The 22,842-nt window shown below is 40.6% G+C and overlaps 2 protein-coding genes across 2 annotated transcripts; both read right to left on the bottom strand.

The window, feature by feature from the left end:
* Window positions 1-2,048: 2,048 nt before the first annotated feature.
* LOC125178265 (glucoside xylosyltransferase 2-like) lies at window positions 2,049-4,324 on the bottom strand. The gene is made up of 3 exons (XM_047881622.1): window positions 4,108-4,324; window positions 3,558-3,669; window positions 2,049-2,416 (listed from the first exon to the last, which is right to left on the bottom strand). The coding sequence occupies exons 1-3, from the start codon at window positions 4,283-4,285 to the stop codon at window positions 2,059-2,061; spliced, it is 648 nt and encodes a 215-aa protein (XP_047737578.1). The 5' UTR covers window positions 4,286-4,324; the 3' UTR covers window positions 2,049-2,058.
* Window positions 4,325-6,092: 1,768 nt separating this feature from the next.
* Window positions 6,093-22,017, bottom strand: LOC125178266 (glucoside xylosyltransferase 2-like). Its single transcript, XM_047881623.1, has 6 exons — window positions 21,826-22,017; window positions 21,405-21,513; window positions 10,336-10,672; window positions 7,969-8,133; window positions 7,289-7,459; window positions 6,093-7,134 (listed from the first exon to the last, which is right to left on the bottom strand). Exons 1-6 carry the CDS (start codon window positions 22,001-22,003, stop codon window positions 6,892-6,894), a joined length of 1,203 nt encoding a protein of 400 aa, XP_047737579.1. The 5' UTR covers window positions 22,004-22,017; the 3' UTR covers window positions 6,093-6,891.
* Between the last annotated feature and the right edge of the window lie 825 nt (window positions 22,018-22,842).

Genomic DNA, 22,842 nt, shown 5'->3' with positions numbered 1-22,842 from the left:
CTTGCCAATGTAAAAAATTTACTTGCTTGGAAGTAAATAATATAAGTTTAAAAATTACTTTTTGAAGATAACACTTCTAAAGAATCCAGTGTCACCGATGTTACACATGTACAATGAATTTCTAATTTTATTTTCAAATATTAAAAAAAATAACTTTTACATTTAATATATAAAAAAATTAAAATTTCAAAAGTATTCATTCTGTCAATTGATTCATACATTGTCTCCGATTTTACGCAAGTGTGAACAATTTCAGATCGATTTGGCAGGTAGAAGTGCATTAAATATTGATAATAAAATTTGTTGCAGACAAAATTATTTTTTCATTTTGTTTATAATTTTTTGAATTTTCAAAATTATTTATTCTGGCAATTGATTCATGCATTGTCTCCAACTTTACGCGAATGTGCAAAATTTCAGATAGCTTGGAGAGGTAGGAGTGTCGATTATAAGATTCGTAGCAGACAAACATACAACAAGAAGTGGAGTTAAATAGAAGTGTTGTTATAAGAAAATAGTCTTGTCCCCGGCTGTAATTCGTAATTGAATTTTAAAATTCGTTTAACATTATTCAAATCTCATTTATTCTGAATACGATTTACATTGTTGGAGTCTGTTTTTGTCATTTTATTATCTACTCCTCATGACCGCATCTGAAGATATTTCTCTTAGCGGATGGTAATTGTTGCAGGTGGATAGAAAATAAGTAATGATATAATATCATTCACCAGCAGCTACGAACGTTGTTTACCTCACTGAAAACTACGTTGAGAATCTCTTGGTCAGCAAACATTCCGTACTTGAAGACTTGAACTACACTTTTCAACATGGGCTGCCAGTCAAACGGGAGGCTGCGCCATCGCGTCAGGTTAGTCAACATAACAGCGGCGCTCAGACCTCTCTCTCCATAATACGGGAACTGGATGGAAAATGTGAAGGTTATTCTATCGCGTCGGAATAGTTAACATCACAGCGGCGCTCAAACCTATCTTTCCATAATACGGGAACTGGATGGAAAACATGAAGGTTACGGCATCGCGTGGTTAGTTAGTATGAAGGTTACAGCATCGCGTGGTTAGTTAGCATCACAGCGGCGCTCAAACCTATCATTCCATAATACGGGAACTGGATAGGTAACATGAAGGTTGCGGCATCGCGTGGTTAGTTAGCATCACAGCGGCGTTCAAACCAATCGTTCCATAATACGGGAACTGGATAGGTACCATGAAGGTTGCGGCATCGCGTTGGTTAGTTAGCATCACAGCGGCGCTCAGACCTCTTTCCATAGTACGTGAACTGGATAGGAAACATGAAGGTTGAGTCATTGCGTTGGTTAGATAACATCACATAGCTGCTCAGACTTCTCTCCATAACATGATGGAAAGACAAGAAATATAAAGGTACATCATTGCGGCCCTACAGTTCTTCCCTATAATACAGGATCTGAAATGGATGGAAATCAATTAGAACTTGCGATCGAATGTCGGAAGAGTAACAAGAATATACTAAAGAAAAAACGAAATCATTTAGACAATGCAAGCTGTTTATAGAAGTGTCTCGTGGGCATACTCAAGTTATTATTAATGTAAAATCTCATTCAAATTGATACATTTAATATCATGTACCTGTCAAATTCAAATCTGAACTTAGCATTATGAAGCTTTGGTGCAATAATTTCAACAATTATGATTTTTACAACGTGCAAGATATTACATTCCAATTTCAAAGACGCGTAGAAGAGGGGATTACATTAAGGAACTGAAACTTTGTTAGCCAAATTAACGAGTAAATCTCAAATAAATGCCTGTGAATTATTAGCTAGCCACAAAGAAGTTCCAAGCCCTGAAACTAGCTATTTAAATATTTTAAAAACAAATTTCGTAGCCTTAATCCACCTCATATTTTTGAAATTTAGAGAAGCGGAGGGAATACAATATAAAGATGGGTATTAATATTTTTGTGTGTTTGATCATTGAATGCTATAAATTAGACAGTTCTATCTGAGCTGCCAAATTTTTCAAAGAAGAATTAAAATTTTGATGAAAATAATTTTGTTCATTATTGACTTGCATGAATTACCTCGACGTTGGATGAATGATAGTAGCCGTGAGAAGGCGCCATTCCAAAAACTTGTCGGTCATCAAAGTTTTCGAAATGCTGAGTCAGATGCTCCGGAGGTCTCATAAATACGTGATCTGTGTCAATGTAAACTATTGAGTCCAAGTCAGGCAGCGCCCACGGCAGGAACAACCTCGCTGTTGAACACTTCTCGTAGAGGTTGACCAAGTTCCAGTCATCGGGTATGAAGACTGGACGGTAATTTAGAGTGAGACGATCACGTATACGATCTGGCCACTTGGACACGTGGGCCTCAATGGTTGGAAGAATGGTGTCGTCATCGCCTAAAATGATGAATCTGATTCGAAAAATGTAAGATGAGCATAAACGGCAGCAGAATCAGAAATAAACGTTTTGAAATTTTATGAAATTTGTAAAAAATTTTGTGTACAAATGTTTTCTTTTTCTTTTCTGAGCTTATTTTTTAAGTGAGTAAACAAGATGCTTCTGATGCAGCCAACCGTAAATATGTTACATAATATGCCATTTTTACAATTTCATTTCATTTCATTTAGCTCCACATTTTTTTNCCCCCCTGAGGGGATTTATAATAGTAAACTGGAAGAGAATATAAACAGAAATTTCGCATTGGAAGTTGCATGAATATCAATGTGTAAAGTTATTTGAATACATATTGGAACAAGTTTGTTTATGAAAAAAATACCTCCACGGAAAAATTAAATTTTTACTAAATATGTGCATTATATTTCTAACAACTTTAAAGTTTGTTAGCATTGCTTATTGAGAAAACGATTAAAACCAACTTGAAGTCTGATAACTTCATCCAGGTTGGAAAAAGTTTGATGGTTTGGCAAATAAATTTTCTCGCGCGAATGTGGCAAGGCAAATAAAAGTGTGTTATTTTGTTTAATTATATGAAAAACCCTGCGTTCAACATGAAATCTAAATTTTCCAGTTAAACAATTTTCGCTCGTTATGCGTTTAATATGCAGAAAAATGCGAGGATGAGCATAACATTTTGCAAGTATTTAATTCAAAATTCATGAATTTTTTTCATCTGGACTCCGCCATATCGGCATGCTAAAAAATTTTCATATTTCAGAACTTTAAATGTGTTTGCTGACTTTGCAACAAGATTTTAAGTTGCAGTTGCTTCAAAACGCAATACTAGAACTTGGGATGAAAGAACTGAAATGTCATTTTTCGGGGGTTTGGAAAAGATATTTCTAAAAATGGTAGACGTTCTTTAGAAGTGTTTATAGAAGTTGTTTATCATATGTAAGAAGAATTTACAGTGAGGTTTTTTTTTTAAATTATAAAGCGGCCTTTCAGCAACTCAGCCGTCACAACCAACATATAAAATGGGAACATCCGAATCGGAAGGCTACCAAATGAAATCAACCACGAATAATATACATGAGTATTCCTTGGTGTGCAACGTGCAATACGTAAGCTACCAGGATTAGATTAATCATTACCTGATCGGGTAGTGACTGAGCGTCAAGGCTGACTTGATAAGCACTTTGGTTTGCCGCAATTGTGCCTCAAACTTGGTCATGGATGTCACTCCTACTCGATCGTTTTTTCCATCTGCGGAAAACCATGAGTTTTGCATGTACTGATATTTTGCTTACTATCTTTAACACAATTAAGCCAACCAGGAATGCCTGCCAGACAAAAAAAACAAGTGCAAGGGATTCAAGCCAGAGCGTAATTTCTCTAATTAATGAAACACCTCCATTTGCAAAATAACAAAACATTTATTGTTTGTTTTCTTGCAATTGTTCTCTTGCAGGCTATTTTTACACGGGCTGCATGGCTACTTCTTCAATTTACTACCAATAATTTTCATAACAATTACAGTGAAATGACGCCCACACATTTTCTGGGCTGTAATAAAAGAATATCCAGAAATATTATTATTATCATATACATTGACATATTCCACGTGTTATTTTATATCATTTTGTGTCTCTCAATGAATTCGCTGGCACTCCATGAAATTATGTCGGCATCGTTGATGCTTACCGTTGCAGATGATGAGGACAAAAGGAGGGCCCCGCCTGGCATCCAAATGTCCATGGTTCGATGTCCACGCCTCATCAGTCGCACTTCCTTGAACCCTCAATGCAATATTAGCAAGTTTCCGAAGAATAACTACCAACATAGTAGCAGCAATTATCACTGAGACAATTTTATGTCGCATTTTTAATTGAAGATATTTTTTATGGCGTCTTTCATAGTTCATATTAGATTTACTGAAAGAGGAATGGCAAATTTTCACTTTTTCTACATCAATGACAGATTTTTTAGTTACATCTATGCGTAATTCAGCAGACAGTTATGTTTGTGTCGCAGGCAATTCCTCGCAAGCAAACAGAGCAGATGACGCGATAAAACCGAAAACGAAAGAAAAATTGCTTTACCAAAAATGCGTTGCTTGTAGTTTTGTAATTGAATACGCTATAATACTGCTGGATTTTGTAAATGAGAAAACATCAAGTACGGTGAAACTAAACAACATTGGAATGGGTAATAAAGTTAGCCTATTTTCATTGGAATAATAAAGTATGATACCTAATCACGTCACAGTAAATCAAATGAAATCGAAAATTCCAGTTTAGAGGGATCGGTTGAAAACACCCGTATAGGTCAAACTCGTGATCTTTATTTAAAGGGATTTGATAAAAAGCACGGTTAGTAAAAAAATGAATAGTAAAAAATTAGTAAAAAATTTTACTGTAAAATTGATGGATGGCATTTAAGCTTCTCAGTGTTGGTCTTGATACCTAACATACACGCACGTGAAAAGTCGTATGAGTTTATACAATTAATATTCGGTCTCATTAGGAACAAAATTTCAAATTTTCGTAAAGCTAAATGATTTGGAATTTGTTGTCATTGTGCTCTCTTTTTAGCGCATTTTCTCATTTATGGAAAAAAATGCTATTGTGCTCATCATGTCCGTATGTCTGTCCGTCCATCCGTCCGTTTATCTGTGACTTCACGTTTTCGTCGATTTTGAGAAATTGCGCTCTGTCACTCGCTGCAGTGAGCACTGAGTTATATTTTTTTAAATGGTCGGGTATATAACTAAGGGAATTACCGATGACCAAATGACAAATATAATAAGAATGTAATTTTTGAAATCTGGGGCCTTCATTAAGCTTCTAATCTTACCAGTTGTCAGGCATAAATAAGTTTTAAAAGATTAATTTGAAGGATGAGTCAAAAGGTTTTTCGTATATTACTGTGTAACCGCTGTACCATAATGAATTAGGTTGCTTTTTTTGTTCTTGGAATCATACAATTGCGTGGCAATCATACAATCGTTTTCACGTTACGATGCCTGGAACATTTTTTGGGAGCACGTCGATCAATTAAAGACAGAAATTATTCACCAATAACGTCTTTTTAATAGTTAATTGTGCTCATGAGCAGTCATATTTAATCGTTCAATTCCATGTAAAAAATCATTTCATCCAAGTTCTTCATCTATCATCAACTCCAGCATCATCTTTACTCACCGCTCCCTACCAAGACGATCCTACCTTGATCAGTTGCTTGTGCGTCAAGAGCTCATATTTTTTCCGGAAAGACCAGAGGAACTAATTGTTGCCAAGTTGATTATTTCTGAATATTTTCATGGTCGCATGCTTGTGGTGACCGGGAAATCTTGATAAGGAAACCCCCGAGTAAATTTGTTCATTGAGGATACTAATTCAAAAAGCTGCACGAGTGGTCTGTGCATAATATTTTTGAAGTATTTTTCTTTGCTTTCCAATGTGATATATTTTAATAATTAAAGTGCCTGATTGAGGCGCGATAGATTGCAGGCGAAAATCATTATCGTTAGTTCAATTCTCTTTAAACCAAATATGAGGAATAATTATGAAACCCCCAAAAAATTAATTAAATGTAGCAAATAATATTGCTGCATAGAATAGTTATTGTATTGCATTCGGAAATTCATATATCAATTCATTCGTTTTCTTATATCAAACGGAAAAGAATCAAAATCCTGCTGATAGTTTTCACACCATTGGAAGACATAATAACTACATGTAGTTCAATTTACTTATCCCAAAACTATCACAAATTACTAAGACAAACTGGTAGAGTGAATTCTAATTTATTAATTCTATTCGAGTTACCTATCATCGACATGAAGAATATTCGCAGTGATGACATTACGATTTGACCTTTGCAGAGTTTCTAAGACTGCGAAATGGGACATATAAAGTACCTTATTATAGCTTTGTGTTGATCAATAAAGATGAGCACCCCAGTTCTGGAAAGTATGTCAAAAATTCAAATCGATTATATATCTGAAAGAAGTATTACATCGTGATTGAGTAGAAGGTTAAGGGTTAAGCCTCTAGGCTAGGCCCCATGTGTTTAGTAACGAATAGTTCCCAAACTTTACTAGTGGCAGAGGTTTAAAAATATTGAGTGTTTGGTAAATCGGGGGTAAATGGTCTTTAACCCGTGATTTAAGCCGTTTGGTACGCTCTGTGCTAAACTTTGTTGACACACTCGTTCTCTATACTTCTACTTTGGATAGCGATTTGTAGAGAAAAGCAATCTCCTCTCTCGAACATCTCGAACATGGGTAACCACACGAGAGATAAGATCAGAAGTAGTGCAATACGGTCTTTTGGATAACGAGAATTGAAGCAACGGATGACCTGGCAAGGTTAATTTGGCTTCTGATCACAATCAAATTGGCCCCATTGCCTTCGGATAACAGAAATCACCATCAATGATTTAAAAATATGCTTGACTCATTCTCGTCTTCAACCCGAATCTGCACTAACTTAGTTTGACACTGCAAAATACTTCGATCCCTTCTCTTAATTTTTCGTTAGACCTTCCATCCAGGAAGAACAAAAACAAGGACTTCATCAGGCATCTGCAGAATTGTGCTCCTAAATATGGTGCACCGTCATCTCCCCTGCGTTCAAGGTCTGCCTTTCTCATTGACGCCAGAAGGTCGGACACGAGGGCGCCTAGAGGGGCTCCTAAGACGTGCTCCTCCCAAGCACGGAACGTGATCTGGCAATACCCGACGTGGTATCAGACATGTTACTTAATTTCTATCCCGTTTGAACTTACATATGCATATATTAACAATCATATACTATAAATTGATTTGCCTTATTTATACCTCATTTGTTAATCGCCTCTTCTAGTCACTCAACTTACTAACCCTGTTGAAAGCATGATAGTCGAAGTACTCGTCGGTCAAGAAGCGCCCCCTGAAGCCGTGCAGAACGGAGAATCCAACGTTTTGCACGCGAGGGCACCGATAGTCCAATTCCAAGCACTGCTCCATATAGCCGTTCCACTCGCATCCAAGTTGTTGAACCAGGTGTGGCTTCTGCACGTTGATGGTGCGGGTAAATAATGAAATGTCGAAATGTTGCCGGGTATAAAATGTCTCGCGCCGCAGGTGAGATAAAGCTATTATCTGCTTGATTGATAACTTGGCCACAACCCTACGGTGACGAATGATAATCAAAGACTGGTTCTAATGAATGACTATTGAATGAAAGTATGAGATAGTAAATGAACATGTATTGTAATGAAATTTTATGATAACAATAAAGTAATTTGCAGAGTGTAGTGAAAATGGGCTAGTTCTAGTAGAGATGAATAAAATATGAAAATTCGTATTTTATTCAATTTTTTGTCCACTGATTCAACGCCGTGAATGTTGTTTGTTGTTCGTTTCTAATGGGTCAGAAAGTAGGTTACCGTCTTTGAAAAAACGTTTCATATACACTAAATTTCGAAAATGAGAGGCAGAGGGAGTCTGCAGATTGTGTCTACCTGAACGTGTTCAAAACGTCCTCCACCTCATTGTTTCCTGTTCTGCTCGCTTCCTACCTCAATGAGCATCATGTTTAGCACATCCTGGTCCCCCGACTGTATACGGTCCATGAAGGCCGTAATGATGTTCTCCAATGTCTGCTCTTCGAAAGGCTTCTGCCTCCAGCGTGTCAAGTTTGCCAGCAGCGGAGCGCCACAAAAACCCTTACCCACGAACGGCACCTGAGATTAGGAGGAAGTTTTGTCATCCTTTTCGATGCAAGAAGAAAAACGACTAACCTGTGGTGGACGGGAGTTCTATTTGGTGAGTATCAATTAATTCTGATTCTATTGACAAGATGAGATGCGCATAATTCGTAGACAAGATTTCACTTCTCAGCAATGCCTGTTCAAACGTGTCTGAAAACGTAATTAGTTGGTTAATGAAATAATTCTCATTGTTACTTACTTGAGCTTTGGTAGTTGTAGTTTCTATTTACGTCGCGTGGGTGAGCGTGTTTGGGAGCGCTCAAAACATTTCTATAAATATGACCAGGCTAAAATTAGTACCACAAAGAGGCCATTTACCATAAAAGAATTGTGCGTTTTTATCATAGATGACCATGACGTGTCTGACGTGCTGGGAGCTCAGTTTGGAGAAATCTTCATCAACCGACCGCAACCCAAAACAGGATAACCTAAATGAAGTCTTTCAGGAACTACAAGGTTGCGGGTGTCAGGGTATCGGAGATGCTGAACGGCATCAATCGAATCAATGGATAATAATGGACGGGTTACACAGTAATTTTTATTGAATATAAACAAGTAGACAAAGCTGTAGGCGAGAATACTCAACTTAGGGAACAAAGCATGGTCCTTTGAAGGAGTGCAGATAGCCGACGGTAGAGTCACAGACGACTAAGGGTAGTCAATGACGACTGACGGTATAGGCACAGACGACTGACTGACGGTCGAGTCACAGACGGTAGAGTCCGTCAGTCGCTGACGACTGACGGATGAAGCGCAGGCTACTAACAATATTGGGCGGTTAAATAGGTCTACAGACGATAACAAAATGCTGTGGTAGACTTGTTTATTCTGGTGTACTGGATAGTCTCCGCAACCGTAACTATGACGCTGGCGACCAGAGAATGAGTGGCTGATGACTGGCTAAAGGATTCAGATTATGACGCCTAATGTGAATATTACCCTAACGTAAACTGGAAATGACTCGATCATTACAGCGGGGTTTCAGTGAACATTAAGTTTGATGTACAGATGAGTATTCAAAAACCAATTACTTTTTCGGAAGCATGACCGGATGAACTGCCTGCAAGAAAAACAGGAAAAAAGTGTCGAAGCACCGAAGTTCACGCTGACTTAGCTATGAAAAGCATTGTCGAGAGATGGAAACGTTTCATGTTACCTCAATGTGAGAATGAACAGTCCATTCTAAATTGAAAGCTAGCGGCTTCAATCATGACCTTAATCATGAAATCAATGTCTATGAGAAAGTCGTGGCCAGAAGGTTTGTGCAGCATATGTAGGAAGCAGACTCTTCCAATCGAGGACAGCAAGGCTTCCTCCGAAAACGCCGCTGCTGGTATCAGTTGATGGAGCACTACCACTACCTATCATCAATTCAATGTTGGCAACATTCGTTCACTCAATTCAATGTTGGCAACATTCATTCACATGCTGCATGATTCAACGTAGGACTGACTCTGACCAGCATGGTCTGTTTACCTCGTGGACGACCTAAAAACCATCCGTTGTAGGTTTTAGTTGCTCAATCGAATGAAAATTTCGTCTCAATCCGAAACCAAATTTTTGTTTATAGGAATTGAATGAAATGTAGATGAAATAAACTGCATGCACTACCTATAAACTTTCCAAGATAATATTAGAGTCCAATTAAATAATCTACAAACCCACAGAGACACAAGTGACAGTATAATCCTCTTGTCAACCTAGGTTTCGGGGGAGGGGTTGGGTAGGTACCGGTTCTTGAGGCTAGAAAAACAGCTTAGCATCAATCGATTTGTGCCATACTTTTTTAATGATTTATAATTGAATATTAAATATTCATTTAGCAGTAAAACTACAAAATTCCAGGTTCATTTTCAAAAGTTTTACAATGAGGTCAAAATTAGGCTGAAATTCACTTTTTTCAAAATTTTCAATGGCTTAACGTCAACGTTGGATTAAAGGGGATTCGGGTTGTAGGCGTCCACATAAAAAACATCTTCGGATTGCGATTTTCCAAAAAAGTTGTTTTTCGCTACACCCTAGTAAATAGTCACTAGTTCCTATTGACACGCACTCACGATTTGGTAACTGATGAACGAGGATTGCCAGTGAGAGCGAGCACTCCGTTGAAAATATAGAACATCATGCCAGTCGGCACAGACCGGCGATTATTAATTTAAATGGTGTCAGTCTTACTTTAATGGTATGCGCCGAGTAGTATCCCTGTATGGAAGCCATTCCAAACATCTGCGTTTGGTTGAACAGCTGGAACTGCTGGGCAAGTAGTTCGGGCGCGCGGAGGAATATCATGTCAGTGTCGAGGTAGACGACAGCATCGACGTCTGGCAACACTCGCGGCAGGTACAGTCGCTCAGTCGAGCATTTGTCGTACATTTCCAGGATTGAGGAGTCCGACGGAACGTATATTGGTCTGAATTCTAATGAAAGTCGGGTCGAGTATTCCGAAGGCCATTGCGTTATTTTGGAGCAGACTTTCTTGTATATATCAATGTCATTGCTCAGCAAGATGAACCTGGAGAGACAAAAATAAAAATCTTTTGTAAAAGGTTAATGCCGATGTCCACAAACTTTAGTAACGCGTAGAGTGCAAAGGATCTCTGCCTACAGTAATATTTTATTCTTGAATGTTGAAATGCAACCAGACGAATATATATATTGCCATTCGACAGCGTTAGTTGAAACGGTGTGCCTGAGTATGAAAATTTAACTTGGTAGCGAGTCCCAGTTTGCGTGTTTGTGTCTACGTTCGTGCTTTGGTTCCCACACACTCACCACCTATTAATCCCCCTCCCTTCCCCCACACTCTAGGTACAACAGAAAGGCAGCAGTGATTCCGAAAGGAGACGGGACTCTGCTACTTCATCCCCGGAACACCAGATACTTTCTACTCCCAAACTCAAAACTTCAGAAAATATGCATTTGTTGAAAAAAACGTTCTGGGGAGGGCGAATCTATCGTAATCAGAGGTACAACAGGGCGGTTTTAATGGGAGCGCAGCCGTGCAACACAAATTTTGTGCACCAATAAGCCCTGAATCGAACGCCTTGGATCTCTCCGGACCTACACCAATCAGCCGTGCACCACTCGGCTTTGTCCTCTTCCGGCCTTGACCACCACCTGCCGTGCACCACCAGGCCGCGGATCGAATATGACTTCCTTCACCGCATCTGAGGTTAGGTTTCAGATAGCATAGTTCTGTTCCAAAATTTATCGTCCTTCGACCAGTGGCCGTTCGACCGAGGGCTGGTTCGACCCACGGCCTAGATACGTACGGCTTGAAGTATTGAAGGCTACGTTCCGGAAGGCAGGAATCATGATGGTCCATTACATCCAGGGCAGTGGTGGTCTTCGGCAGGTGACCCGTTTTAATAATTACCACACCGGACAACACATCTTACCGGAGTGGAGAACTCGATTTCACTATCATGTCAGTCGCAGTAATTTTTGAGGCCTGCAGAGACAAGTAGATCAGTTTCAACAACAAATGCAACAGCTGTTGACACTACACGAACAACAGCAGAAATCACAGCAACAAATGCAAGAGCTGCTAAGCCAGAGACCCCAGGCGGTGCAGTGTTGCAGCAACTAAGAAAGGACGAGTCTAGCATCATGAGAGCCAATATCGAGGTGCTCTTCCCAAGTAGGAAACGCCACAACATCGGCTTACATGAAGAAATTACTGAGACACTAAGGAATAATCATGCTTGCTTTAACCGAGTCCCATCTGAGGCAGGATATTGAAGATGGTGAAATCGAAATGAAAGGCTTTCAACATTATCGAGCAGACCGAAAAGAAGGGAGGAAAAAAGAAGGCGTTATAGTCTACCTCAGAAACTCCCTCGCGAAAAAAAAACAGTTTACCTGTATTTAGGCTCCAATGGATATGTGGAACATGTTATACTATACATCTCTCATCTCTAATTGTGCATAGCTATAGTATACCGACCGCCTGACTGCCCACCGGAAAAAATCAATGAAACTCTTGAGTGAATAGAAACAGAGGTGGCCAACTTGGGTGAACCTTCCCCAAATATTGTGGTTGCAGGAGAATTTAACCTTTCGCGCATACGATGACCACACTTAGACTATTTAGGACGGCGCAGAGATCAGGACGGAACCCAGGCAACACAAACTTAGATTCGCTAGGGAGCACTTGATAAGTCAACAGGTGCTGGTGCCAATAAGAGAACACAATATCCTGAATCTATTCTTTTCCAGCAATGAAGAATTGGCTGCTGATATTCGTGTTGAGAAGACCGCACTGTCAGACCATCGACTAGTGGTGGTCGAAACAACAATTGGGATTGGAAACAAGCCCAGACCTACATCTCGAGAGGGCCTGACTGGTCTAAATTTTCATCATCGAAGAAAAGACTGGGAGGCCTTTGGGAACGAACTCTTCGACGTCGACTGGAGATCAGAATTCCTGAAGTTAAATGCAGAAGCAATGTACAACAAGCTGTGCGAAATATTACTGCAGGTATGCACGCGTCACACGCCGGGAAGAACTACCCACAAACCGCACATAATTCCAAGGGACAGACGGATCTTCATGAGAAAACGAACGAGTTTGAACCAGATAGCGGCCGCCCCCGGAAATACGGAGAGGCGGAGGCTAGAACATCTAAGAGAAAATTGCGGACACTGAACGGCAGTTGCAGGACTCGCAATAGGCTGAAGGACAAGTTGTGGAGGCGCTAGCGGTAGACTATTCGGGAGAAAAAACTATTTTTACAAATATGACCAGTCAAAGGCCAAAATCAGAGCCTCAGTGGGGCGGGGCCTCTGAGAAATAACGATAACCCTAATGGAGACGACAATGGCACCTGCGAAATGCAAGGAGCGCAATTTGATAAAGTATTCAGCAAACCTAGATACTCATGACAGGAGAACGAAATTGGAGTCATTCAAGCCCTACCCGGTGAGGGGGTCGTGGGTTCTGATGATCATTGAGTTTGAAACACCGGATCTAGAGAGGAATATCCAAGAATTATCGACTTCTTCGGCTCCGAGGCCAGATGAAGTCTCTGCCGATTTACTGAAAAAAATATGTCGGTTGTCGGTTCACTAAAGGTCCTTCTGACTTTACTCTGGAAAACATCATAGAGAGAAGGAAACGTCCCTAGTTACCAAGAATTAAAGATACTAACCGCAATCTACAAAGGAGGTGCGAGAGATAGACCCTAAAATTACAGGCCGGGTACATTAACATCACGTATAATCAAAGTATTTGAGAAGATTGGTGCAGTGCATGGCGGAAACTGACCTTTTCAATCGAAGGCGATACGGTTTTGGACGAAATCGCTCCAGTTTGTCTCAGTTACTGGAGCATCACCACCAAATCCGGGCCATGCAAAAGGAGGGGGCCGGGGTGGCCGTGGGTATTTGGACTTCGCGAAAGCGTTTGATAACATTGACCATGGAGTGCTCTTCAGAAAATTAAGACTACTGGGGGTCGGAGGCGAATTACTGGAATGGATCCACAGCTCCCTAACAGAAAGACTACAAGATGTCGTTGTTGGAGGCTCTAGATCGATTGAGGCCAGGGTGAAGAGTGGAGTACAACAGGGAACGGTAGTCGGCCCTTTCCCTCATTTACATCGCCAACATAGATATGACAGTGTACCACACCACTGCATCTTCATTCGCGGACGACACTAGGATACTAATGACTATCACGGACAGGACGGACTGTGAGAGGTTGCAAGAAGACCTCTCTGCCATATATGACTGGGCGCAAGTGAACAACCTGCAGATCAAAAGGAACAAGTTTGAGGTGCAGAGGTCCCGGAAGAGCTGGAATGAAGCACCGCTTCTTAGCACATGACAACTCGGAAATCGAAGAAAAGCGACTCTTTCGCGATCTAGGAGTGTTGATGAACACTTGGGTCAAGTTTGGTGATCACATATACGGCAATAACCGCAGGAGGTAGGCCGTAGGCGACAGATGGGATGGATCAGGCGGACGTTCAGAACGTTCAGATCACACTCTTCAGAGACCTTGGAATGCCTATCCTTGAATACTGCTGCCAGCTCTGGACCCCGTACACACTCGGCGCAGTGAGGCAACTGGAAGGGGTCCAACGAACCTTCACTTCCAGGATTAGAGGGATGGAAGAGTTGAACTCAAGGAGAGGCTGTAGCGACTGGGTCTGTACTCACTGCAGAGGAGACGGGAGAGACATGACATTCTGTACACATGGAAAATGATAACAGGAAAAGCACCAAACTTCGAAAGCGAGACCTTCTGGATACCATCACATACCATAAGAAGAAAATGGGGAGACTGTGCAGAATTCTCGACAACGTAACAGACCTTCGGTCAAATTTCAATCCCTGCGGGAATGATCCCTTTCCGTGTTAGGGCCGAGGCTGTTTAACGTCCTACCAAAGGATCGAAGAGAGGGTGAGTTCACCCTAGAGTCCTTCAAGATCCGACTGGACGTGTTCCTGGGCAAAATCTTTGATCAACCACCAATACCAACGGCGAGAAGCATGCAACAGCATCGTGCATCAGCTGGCCCACATGTGGGCGGATCCGCGGATGCGCGATAATCAGAGGTGGTGATCCATTGTGGCCTGGGACTGCTGCGTCCGAAACAGATACTAAAGCAGAAAAAGAGTATGTCAGCGCCACCAACAACGCAGTCCTGAATGAGAAGGTTTGATGTTAAACGATGAACACGATTTACAGGATATCAACAAGACCCTCAGTCTTGTTGATATCACACAAGGAAGATACTAATAAGCCTTTGCCAGAGGTGGCTCTCTCTGTGGTCCAAGAGTTTCTCTCTCTCTCTCTCTCTCTCTCTACAGCGGTGCAATTGTCGCGATTGGCAGGGAATGCGCGATAGATGACCCACATAAATATGAGAATATAAGAGAATAGTACGGCGACATGTAGAAATGTCATAAAATTGTAAATACCTCTGGTTTCTTCTTGCAACACAATTAAGAACGTCTGACAACCATTGAAAGTTTGTTATGTTATTAACCGTTACTTTTACGGATTGTGAAGCTTTACTGTCCAGTGACTGATAGCGATATGTCCATAAACATATACTTGTGTTGACCTTCCCTTATCCAACCAGGTAGTGACTTATCACCTTGGTAGTAAGTCTATATGAGCTCCACCTAGACCCGGAAACCAAAGTCGTGGGCGAGAATCGATGTCGGTATAACCCATTGCCCCAGTCCATGTCACACAGAATAGTATATCTAAATCAACGTCAGAGTAGAGAACAGCCTCGTATATACTCTAGACTTATCTTTACTTCAATTGGACGCTGAAGACATTAGTGTTGAAGCTTCAACATATGATCATGTTTCACTATAACATTTTACTCTAAGCCGAATATAATCATTAATAATAATATGCTACTTTAATACTATAATGCCGCTGTTTCTCAATATCGTCGGATCACGTTACAACCGAACCAGCCCTCAGGTCCTACATAATTACTATTCATATAAGATTTGCACAGAAAAGCAACATCGCACATTGGCGCCCCAAATCGGTTGATTAATACTTGATGACGCCCTCCTTGGATTACTCCAGCACTCCTACTTGGAGTAATTCAATCTAATTATTCACACACTATATATACTACTCTTGACAATATTTTAATCTGTCCATTATTATGTTATTTTGCGTGGATTCAATTATTGACAGAATAATATAAAATTTTTTTGGCAAAATCCCAACAAATGAAATTTATCACTCTCTAGTGATTAAGTCGCCTAGTTTCAAATGACCACCATTGCTTTCTGAGCTTGTGTGCACAACCGCTACTGATACTGAGAGAAACCGTAATGCGGGCAGGAAATGAGGGTCCATCTGGTCTCTCGCTCCTTGCAAAAATTTTGAGTGTTGGTCAATTTTATTGTTGACGCACAAGTTAAGTGCGAAGGTTATCGCATTTCAAAGTAACTCGTTCTTGAAACGACATGGATGTTATTCACAAGGATTTGGCAGAAAATTTTTGGCTCGAGTCTGCGAAATACCGACCCTTTAATCACTATTGGTGGCCTTTGATGATTCCCCCCTCCCCCTCCCAAGCCAGCAACCTGCTCATTCGCACCTCCATGCGATGATAGGGATATATTATGGATAAATCAAGAAAAAAATTAATTTTATATCATTTTTTTTATTTTGAGGAACCATTTAACATTGATCTTGGTTTTCCAATGGTGCACAATACATAGTTGCATGCAACTTTGGGAGGTCACTGATGGCTTCTTTTTTTTCAAGCTTGAAACTTATGCACCTACAATCACTCCACAGGATAGAACTGACCCTGAAGGTGGAGGGGTTCATGGGGCTTGCACTTAATGCGGTGGTTTTAATATGAAATCTTAAATAACGAAAAAAAAGTGGCACCAGTCAGTCAGAAAATGGACGGCATTTATGCAACTGAAAGGAATGATCCCAATCATTTAGATTTTAGAAGAAATAGAGTACAGCGCTTCATTCATTTGCCTTGCTGGAAGACCTCGCCATGGACGGTTAGTTCGTTCCAAGGGAAATTCATGTTGACACCTGTGTTCTAATTAGCCAGCTGATAACGAAAAAGTGTAATTAAAATGCTTCGTCCTTCCAAAGATGTCAACATAAGGCAAGCATTGGGAAGATGTTTTACTGCTCGTTCATGTTCCCCCTGGACCAGCTTCACAATGCATTAACTTTACTCAGCCTCAGAGCTAGAAGCCGCATACTACGCTTGAACTCCGTAATCTAGACAAGCAAAACACTGGCGAAAGATAATAGCGCCGTAGGTCTTCAGCCACTGCTTAAGCATGCTCGCACAAAAGCAGGCAGTTCCTCATCCGGCTGTACCTACTCCGGCCTAACCTCTTCTGGCCTAACCAATTCATGCTGTCCCGACTCACAACCTTGCAGTCAATGACTGGCTCTACCAGCAAACTTGGACAGCCTTTCTAACTTCCTGCAGCCAATGAGGTTAGGTTAGGTCCGCTCAGATTTGTTTTGGATGGAGAAATGTTGCAACTTGTATAGGTTGGGACTGAAGAGGTCAGGCTGGAAGAGGTTTGGCCAGATGCAGTATGGCCATGCTTACCTTTAGCAAGCTTATTTTGTGGCTGTGGACATCCGGCGCTATAGCTTTGAGCACTTGACTTGATGCACTGCTATGCTCTCTTGCGTTCTCACCTACGGAAAGAAATATGAACTAAGTTTGAAGTTTGTCGAAGCAGGAATCCGGCATGCACCCCTTTTTCAAAACATATGATTTGTTTTGACTAGAGTTGACGCAAAGCCATTGAAAATTTACAAAAACGACATTTCAGCGCAATTTTGACATTTGTGTAAAATTTTTCGGAACTTATCCTGAATTATTTAGGTAATAATGTTGAATAAATATCTAGAACTTGTTTATAAATCAGTAAACAAAATAAGGCACGCATCGATTGATACGGGGCGCATGCCGGAGGCCAGCTTTGCCAAACTTCACACTTAGTTCATATTCCTTTCCATAGGTAAGAACGCTAGAGTGCATGCATAACGGCCTATGAAGTCAAGTGCTCAAAGCCATAGCGCCGGATATCCACAGCCACAAAATAAACTTGCCGAAGGTAAATATGGCCATACTGCATCTGGCCAAACCTCATCTGGCCTAACCGCTTCAGGCCTAACCTATACGAGCTGCAACCTTTCGCCACCCAAAACAAACCTGAGCGGACCTAACCTAACCTCACTGGCTGCAAGAAGTTAGAAAGGCGGTCCAAGTGCACTGGTAGAGTCAGTCATTGGTTGCAAGAAGGTTGTGAGCCGGAACGGAGTGAATAGGTTAGACCAGAAGACCGGTCCGACACTTCAGCGAACTCGCGTGCGAACTGGCCTGCGAACTCGAATGCAAACCTAACTTCATTTTCAACTCAAACACCCATAAATCCGTCAATAATGAACGGATTTTATTCAAATTTGAAATATAAGTAGATAATATCAGTAATTTGTGGACTGAATTTTTTCAGATTTTTACATCAATAACTTTTTTCTAATGCTACAAAATACTGAAACTTGACCTGACTAGGACCTAACCTGCGAGGTGAACGTGAAGTTCACCTCGCAGTTTTCCTCGGTTTTCCGTATTAATGAAAAAGTAATTAATGTAAAAATTGGAAAAAGTTCCGTCCACAAATTACTGATATTATCTACTTATATTTCAGATTTGAATAAAATCCGTTCATTATTGACTGATTTATGGGTGTTTGAGTTGAAAATGAAGTTAGGTTTTCCGTATTAATAAAAAAGTTATTGATGTAAAAATCTGAAAAAATTCCGTCCACAAATTACTGATATTATCTACTTATATTTCAAATTTGAATAAAATCCGTTCATTATTTACGGATTTATGGGTGTTTGAGTTGAAAATGAAGTTAGGTTTTCCGTATTAACAAAAAAGTTATTGATGTAAAAATCTGAAAAAATTCCGTTCATTATTGACGAATTTATGAGTGTTTGAGTTGAAAATGAAGTTAGGTTTTGCATTCGAGTTTGCAGGCGCAGGAGGGTTCGCAAGGAAGTTCGCTGAAGTGTCGATTCGGTGGCCAGAAGAGGTTAAGCCGGAGTAGGGACAGCCGGATGAGGAACTGCCTGTTTATGAGCGAGCATGCTTAAGCATTAGCTAAAGACCTCCGGCACTGTTATCTTTCGGCAGTGTGCTGCTTGTCTGGATTACGGAGGTCAAGCGTAGCCTGCGACTTCTAGTTCTGAGGCTGAGTAAAGTTAATGCATAGTTAAGCTGGGGCGTTGGCTCCAGGGCTTATTTATGAGTGAAATTTGTGGCCTACGGCTGCGCCCCCGATTGATGCCAAGAGGTTCTTCTAGCCTCATACGCAAGTTAACTGACCGCGTGCCGGAGGCCAGCGTTGCCCAGCATTAAACGTTAATCATATTCCTATCCATTGGTAAGAATGCTTGAGGGAATAGAAGCCTATTAATTGTAGTTCTCAAAGCCATACCGCCGTATCTCCACAGCCACCGCCTAAGCATGCCCAAGTAAAGCGTGATCATACTGCATCTGGCCAAACCGATTCTCGCCAAACCTCTTCTGGCCATCCCAAACATGCTGCAACATTTCTGTTGCCAACATGCCACGGTAAAATGTGTTGCTTGAGCGAGAACAATGAAAAACAGTTCTTGCCCATATTTATCTATTACACTAATTCTGACGTTAGTAGCTCAGAAGATATACTCTGTTATGAAAATGGCATTAATCCTTTCAGTGAAACTGAATACCAATATGTTGCTTAAAACATCAGGCCTTGATGATATACAGAAAAATATTACCGTCTTCAAACAACAATGCAGTAAATTCAAATACAAATTTAAGTTATCCCATGCTAATCGGTGCTGCAGTTGCCTCAGATTCAAACACTTTCCGGCAGTAGAAGTAAGAATATACCACCATCGGAACACGCCTCTCTCGACTCTCGAGGACCAACGAAAAATTATGAACATTCATAATAAGCGACAAATTTTGGAAAAGGAAGAACAACCTATGCGATTTTTGGGAACAACGGGACTTGCGTCTCGCTAGTCAACCTTCTACCTTCGCAGAAAATATCAACTAGATAATCTCCTCTTCATCTTATTCAACTTGAACGGTATATAGCTGTCCAGCTTTGATACTTGAAAGGTATCTAGCTTTCCTTATTGACAGTTCTTCATCTTCTAAAATTTTACCTGTGTTATTAACTTGCACGATTGATTGACATTAATCAAGATATGCTTGATGAAAAGGGGGCACTTTCTTGTCTCTACTGCAGAACTGCTTCTGAAGGGGTCGCAATGTCAGCAAGAAACATCAGAGGTTAATTGATGATTATATTTGCAATCATCGCATCGCTTTTTTCAAGATAGTCACGCTTTAGACCTAACAGTCTTTCATCAATGCCTAATATTTTAAATAATAAGTGGTAATTGTTCCATTTATGTATGCAATTTCACTCAAGGGAATGGCGTCATTTTCATAATAGAGTTTAACTTTTGAGCTACTGACGTCGTCAATTTGTGTAATTGGCGTTGCTGGCTAAAACTTTTTGCCTAGTTCTCGCTCAGACAACATATACTACAAACAGGTTGGTATTTTGATTAAATAAGTCTGGATTAACTGAAAAACATTTAAAAGTAAAAATCCCACCGGGACACAAGCGACACCGGTACAGTCCCACCGGGACATATGGCGACAGTGAAATCCTCCACTTATACAAGGTGTTGGGGGGGGGGTGGAATAGGGACTGGCTCGTCAGTAAACTTGCGCATGAGGCAATAAGAACCTCTTAGCATCAATCGAATTGTGTCTTATTTTGTTTATTGATTTGCAATCAATGAGTAAATATTTAATCAGTACTATCACCTCAATCATCCAGGTTAGCTTTTATATAAATGACAATAACATCAAAATTTGGCTGAAATTCACGTTTTTTTCTATTTCCAATCATGCCAACTTAAGAAATTGTTTATCAGAGGAAATCTTTAAATAAAATTCATTTGGTAGGTTTTCACATAAAAAATCGAAAGCTTTTTTTTATTCGTCTGCATTAGTGAGGCATTTTTTTGCTTCACCTTACTGTATAAGCTTACCATGGCGAGGGCGGAGCATCAGCGTGACTGTGGACTAAGCGGCCAAGACAGGTCTTGGTGTTCGTTCATCCAATCGGTTGCATGTCTCACATTGCACAAATTAGAAACCATTTCTGAAATTTTTATGCTTATCCGGCTATTTATTTATACTCTTTAGACTTAGACAAAAGATGATAAAAATTTATACATTATTTACGTATTTAGGGAAAGGAAAATTTTTATGAAGCACCTTGTGCCTTTTACATCTTTACCGCCAGCAACCAACCGTGGATTGTCATTACGTTGTAGTAACGACAGCGTTGTTCATGAGTAGTGACAGTAAGTTCTGAGCAGTGACGGAAAGTTATGATCATTGCCGGCATGTCATGAGCAGTTACGGGATGTCATGATTGTGTTGATTGCAAGGCAAAAAGTGGTACTGGCTCCAGCCAAACGGAGGTTATTCATCCGTCACATTCACAACCTTTGTTGCCTGCAGAACAACTTAGCTGTAGTTATGTCGTTACGGTGATTATTGAACCATTGATTGTCGATGGCGGCCGAATTAATAAGCGAACTCAGATTTTACCCTGGTCTGAATTTCTCTGAGCTCTCAAATTTTGCATCGTTTGGAAGCAGACCCTTAAGATCCCATGTGCACCTGAGACGAGTGCGGGTGGCGAGGGCGGCAGACTTGAGCATCACGATAGTCTGCCGCAGCTGCCGCTCGTCTGTCGTCACGCCAGCGATCGCCACCGAGCGAGAGCCGCCTGCGTATAAGTATTGAATTAATTCACTTCCGTCTGGTCTCAAATTAGGTTAATTGATTCTAACTGTACTCAATCGCAAGGGCGATGGAATCACATAAATGAAAGCTCTACTAAGCACAAAATTGACGACGATGATCCATGGTCTCAACTTTATTTCCGGTATTGTAATCTCACCCCCCAAAAAATATATATAAATAATATCGACTAAAAAAGCATCTTTTGTGTTTGATCTTTATATCTTAATTTACGATTAGCATTTCAATTTCACTGTTCATCCTGTATTGAAACGTAATACTCGGGTAATTTGCCAACCTGTGCACAGGGTAACCACAAAGGGAACTGGGTGCCGTAGGTGGTTTTGATGCCTCAGGTGGAAGTGGTGGGGGCGTGAGGATGGTGTGGTGGTGGTGAGACCAACACAATACCACCACACTAAAACACATGACACCCACAACACCGCTGGCACACATCGTAGCGTCCGTGACGTCATCACTGCCCCACGTTGAAACCACTGAAAATAAAAAAAAAAAGAAATCTGAAATCTGATTTTTCTGAAAAGAAAAGCTTGCAAATGGCCACTTAGCACTTCGAAGTAGATCTACAATGTTTAGTGTCGCACTACTGATTCGTGTGCAGAAAGACTTCGAAGTACTACTTCGCTGTTAGAGTACTTTATAGTGCCGCACTAGGCTATGAGTCTATTGAAGAATGGTAGTTAAGTGCTCAAATAATTAATTATTCCCCAATTAATTCTCATTCTTTGCAGAAGATTGATGTAAAATGTCTAATTGTGATTGTATGTAATAGTAATAGTGAAAATTGTGATGGTGAGCTGAAATTCGCAATGCGTCTGCGCACCTTTCCCGTCATATGTATATTCAAAGGCCGCGCTTCCCAAAGACATCGAACAAAAGAGAGGAGCATGGAAAGTTCTTGCAGAAGAATTCAAAATGACTACAGAAAAAAAACAAAAAAGAAAATTCAAAACATGGTATCAAAAGCAAGAAAAGTATTTTCTACTTCTACGCTGTTCATTTGTTTCGACAAGGAAAATGTCAGCCATAAGAATAACATGTTGTTCACTGAAGCGGTACACTTTTTTATATTCATGGCATGTAGTTACTGAGGTTTTTACGCGATGATGCCTTTGCTGTAAGCCAAACAGATCCATAGCTGACGAAGTAAACAAGGTGAAATATACCGTAGTGTCGTCGTGAAGTGCGGTGTGTAGGACACTTCAGATTTTTGTAGTGCGCGTTATGCTTTTGGCCCTATTTAGCATACCAACCGTAGTGTTCCATGCCGCACTATGGCTTGTAGTGCGTAGTG

This window comes from Hyalella azteca, unplaced genomic scaffold, assembly GCF_000764305.2.
Source record: "Hyalella azteca isolate HAZT.00-mixed unplaced genomic scaffold, Hazt_2.0.2 contig8399, whole genome shotgun sequence".
Lineage (NCBI taxonomy): Eukaryota > Metazoa > Arthropoda > Malacostraca > Amphipoda > Hyalellidae > Hyalella > Hyalella azteca.
This window is presented reverse-complemented; position numbering and strand designations above follow the sequence as displayed.

What these genes read in the sequence shown, in the direction of transcription:
- LOC125178266 (XM_047881623.1), bottom strand. Translation starts at nt 22,003, where the DNA reads ATGACGTCACGGACGCTACGATGTGTGCCAGCGGTGTTGTGGGTGTCA. An exon ending in TGTGGTTACCCTGTGCACAG is followed by an intron (nt 21,514 to 21,825) that starts GTTGGCAAATTA and finishes ACTTATACGCAG; the next exon opens with GCGGCTCTCGCTCGGTGGCG. An exon ending in ACTCGGCGCATACCATTAAA is followed by an intron (nt 8,134 to 10,335) that starts GTAAGACTGACA and finishes TCCTAATCTCAG; the next exon opens with GTGCCGTTCGTGGGTAAGGG.
- LOC125178265 (XM_047881622.1), bottom strand. Translation starts at nt 4,285, where the DNA reads ATGCGACATAAAATTGTCTCAGTGATAATTGCTGCTACTATGTTGGTA. An exon ending in TGTCCTCATCATCTGCAACG is followed by an intron (nt 3,670 to 4,107) that starts GTAAGCATCAAC and finishes GGTTTTCCGCAG; the next exon opens with ATGGAAAAAACGATCGAGTA. An exon ending in CTCAGTCACTACCCGATCAG is followed by an intron (nt 2,417 to 3,557) that starts GTAATGATTAAT and finishes TTTTCGAATCAG; the next exon opens with ATTCATCATTTTAGGCGATG.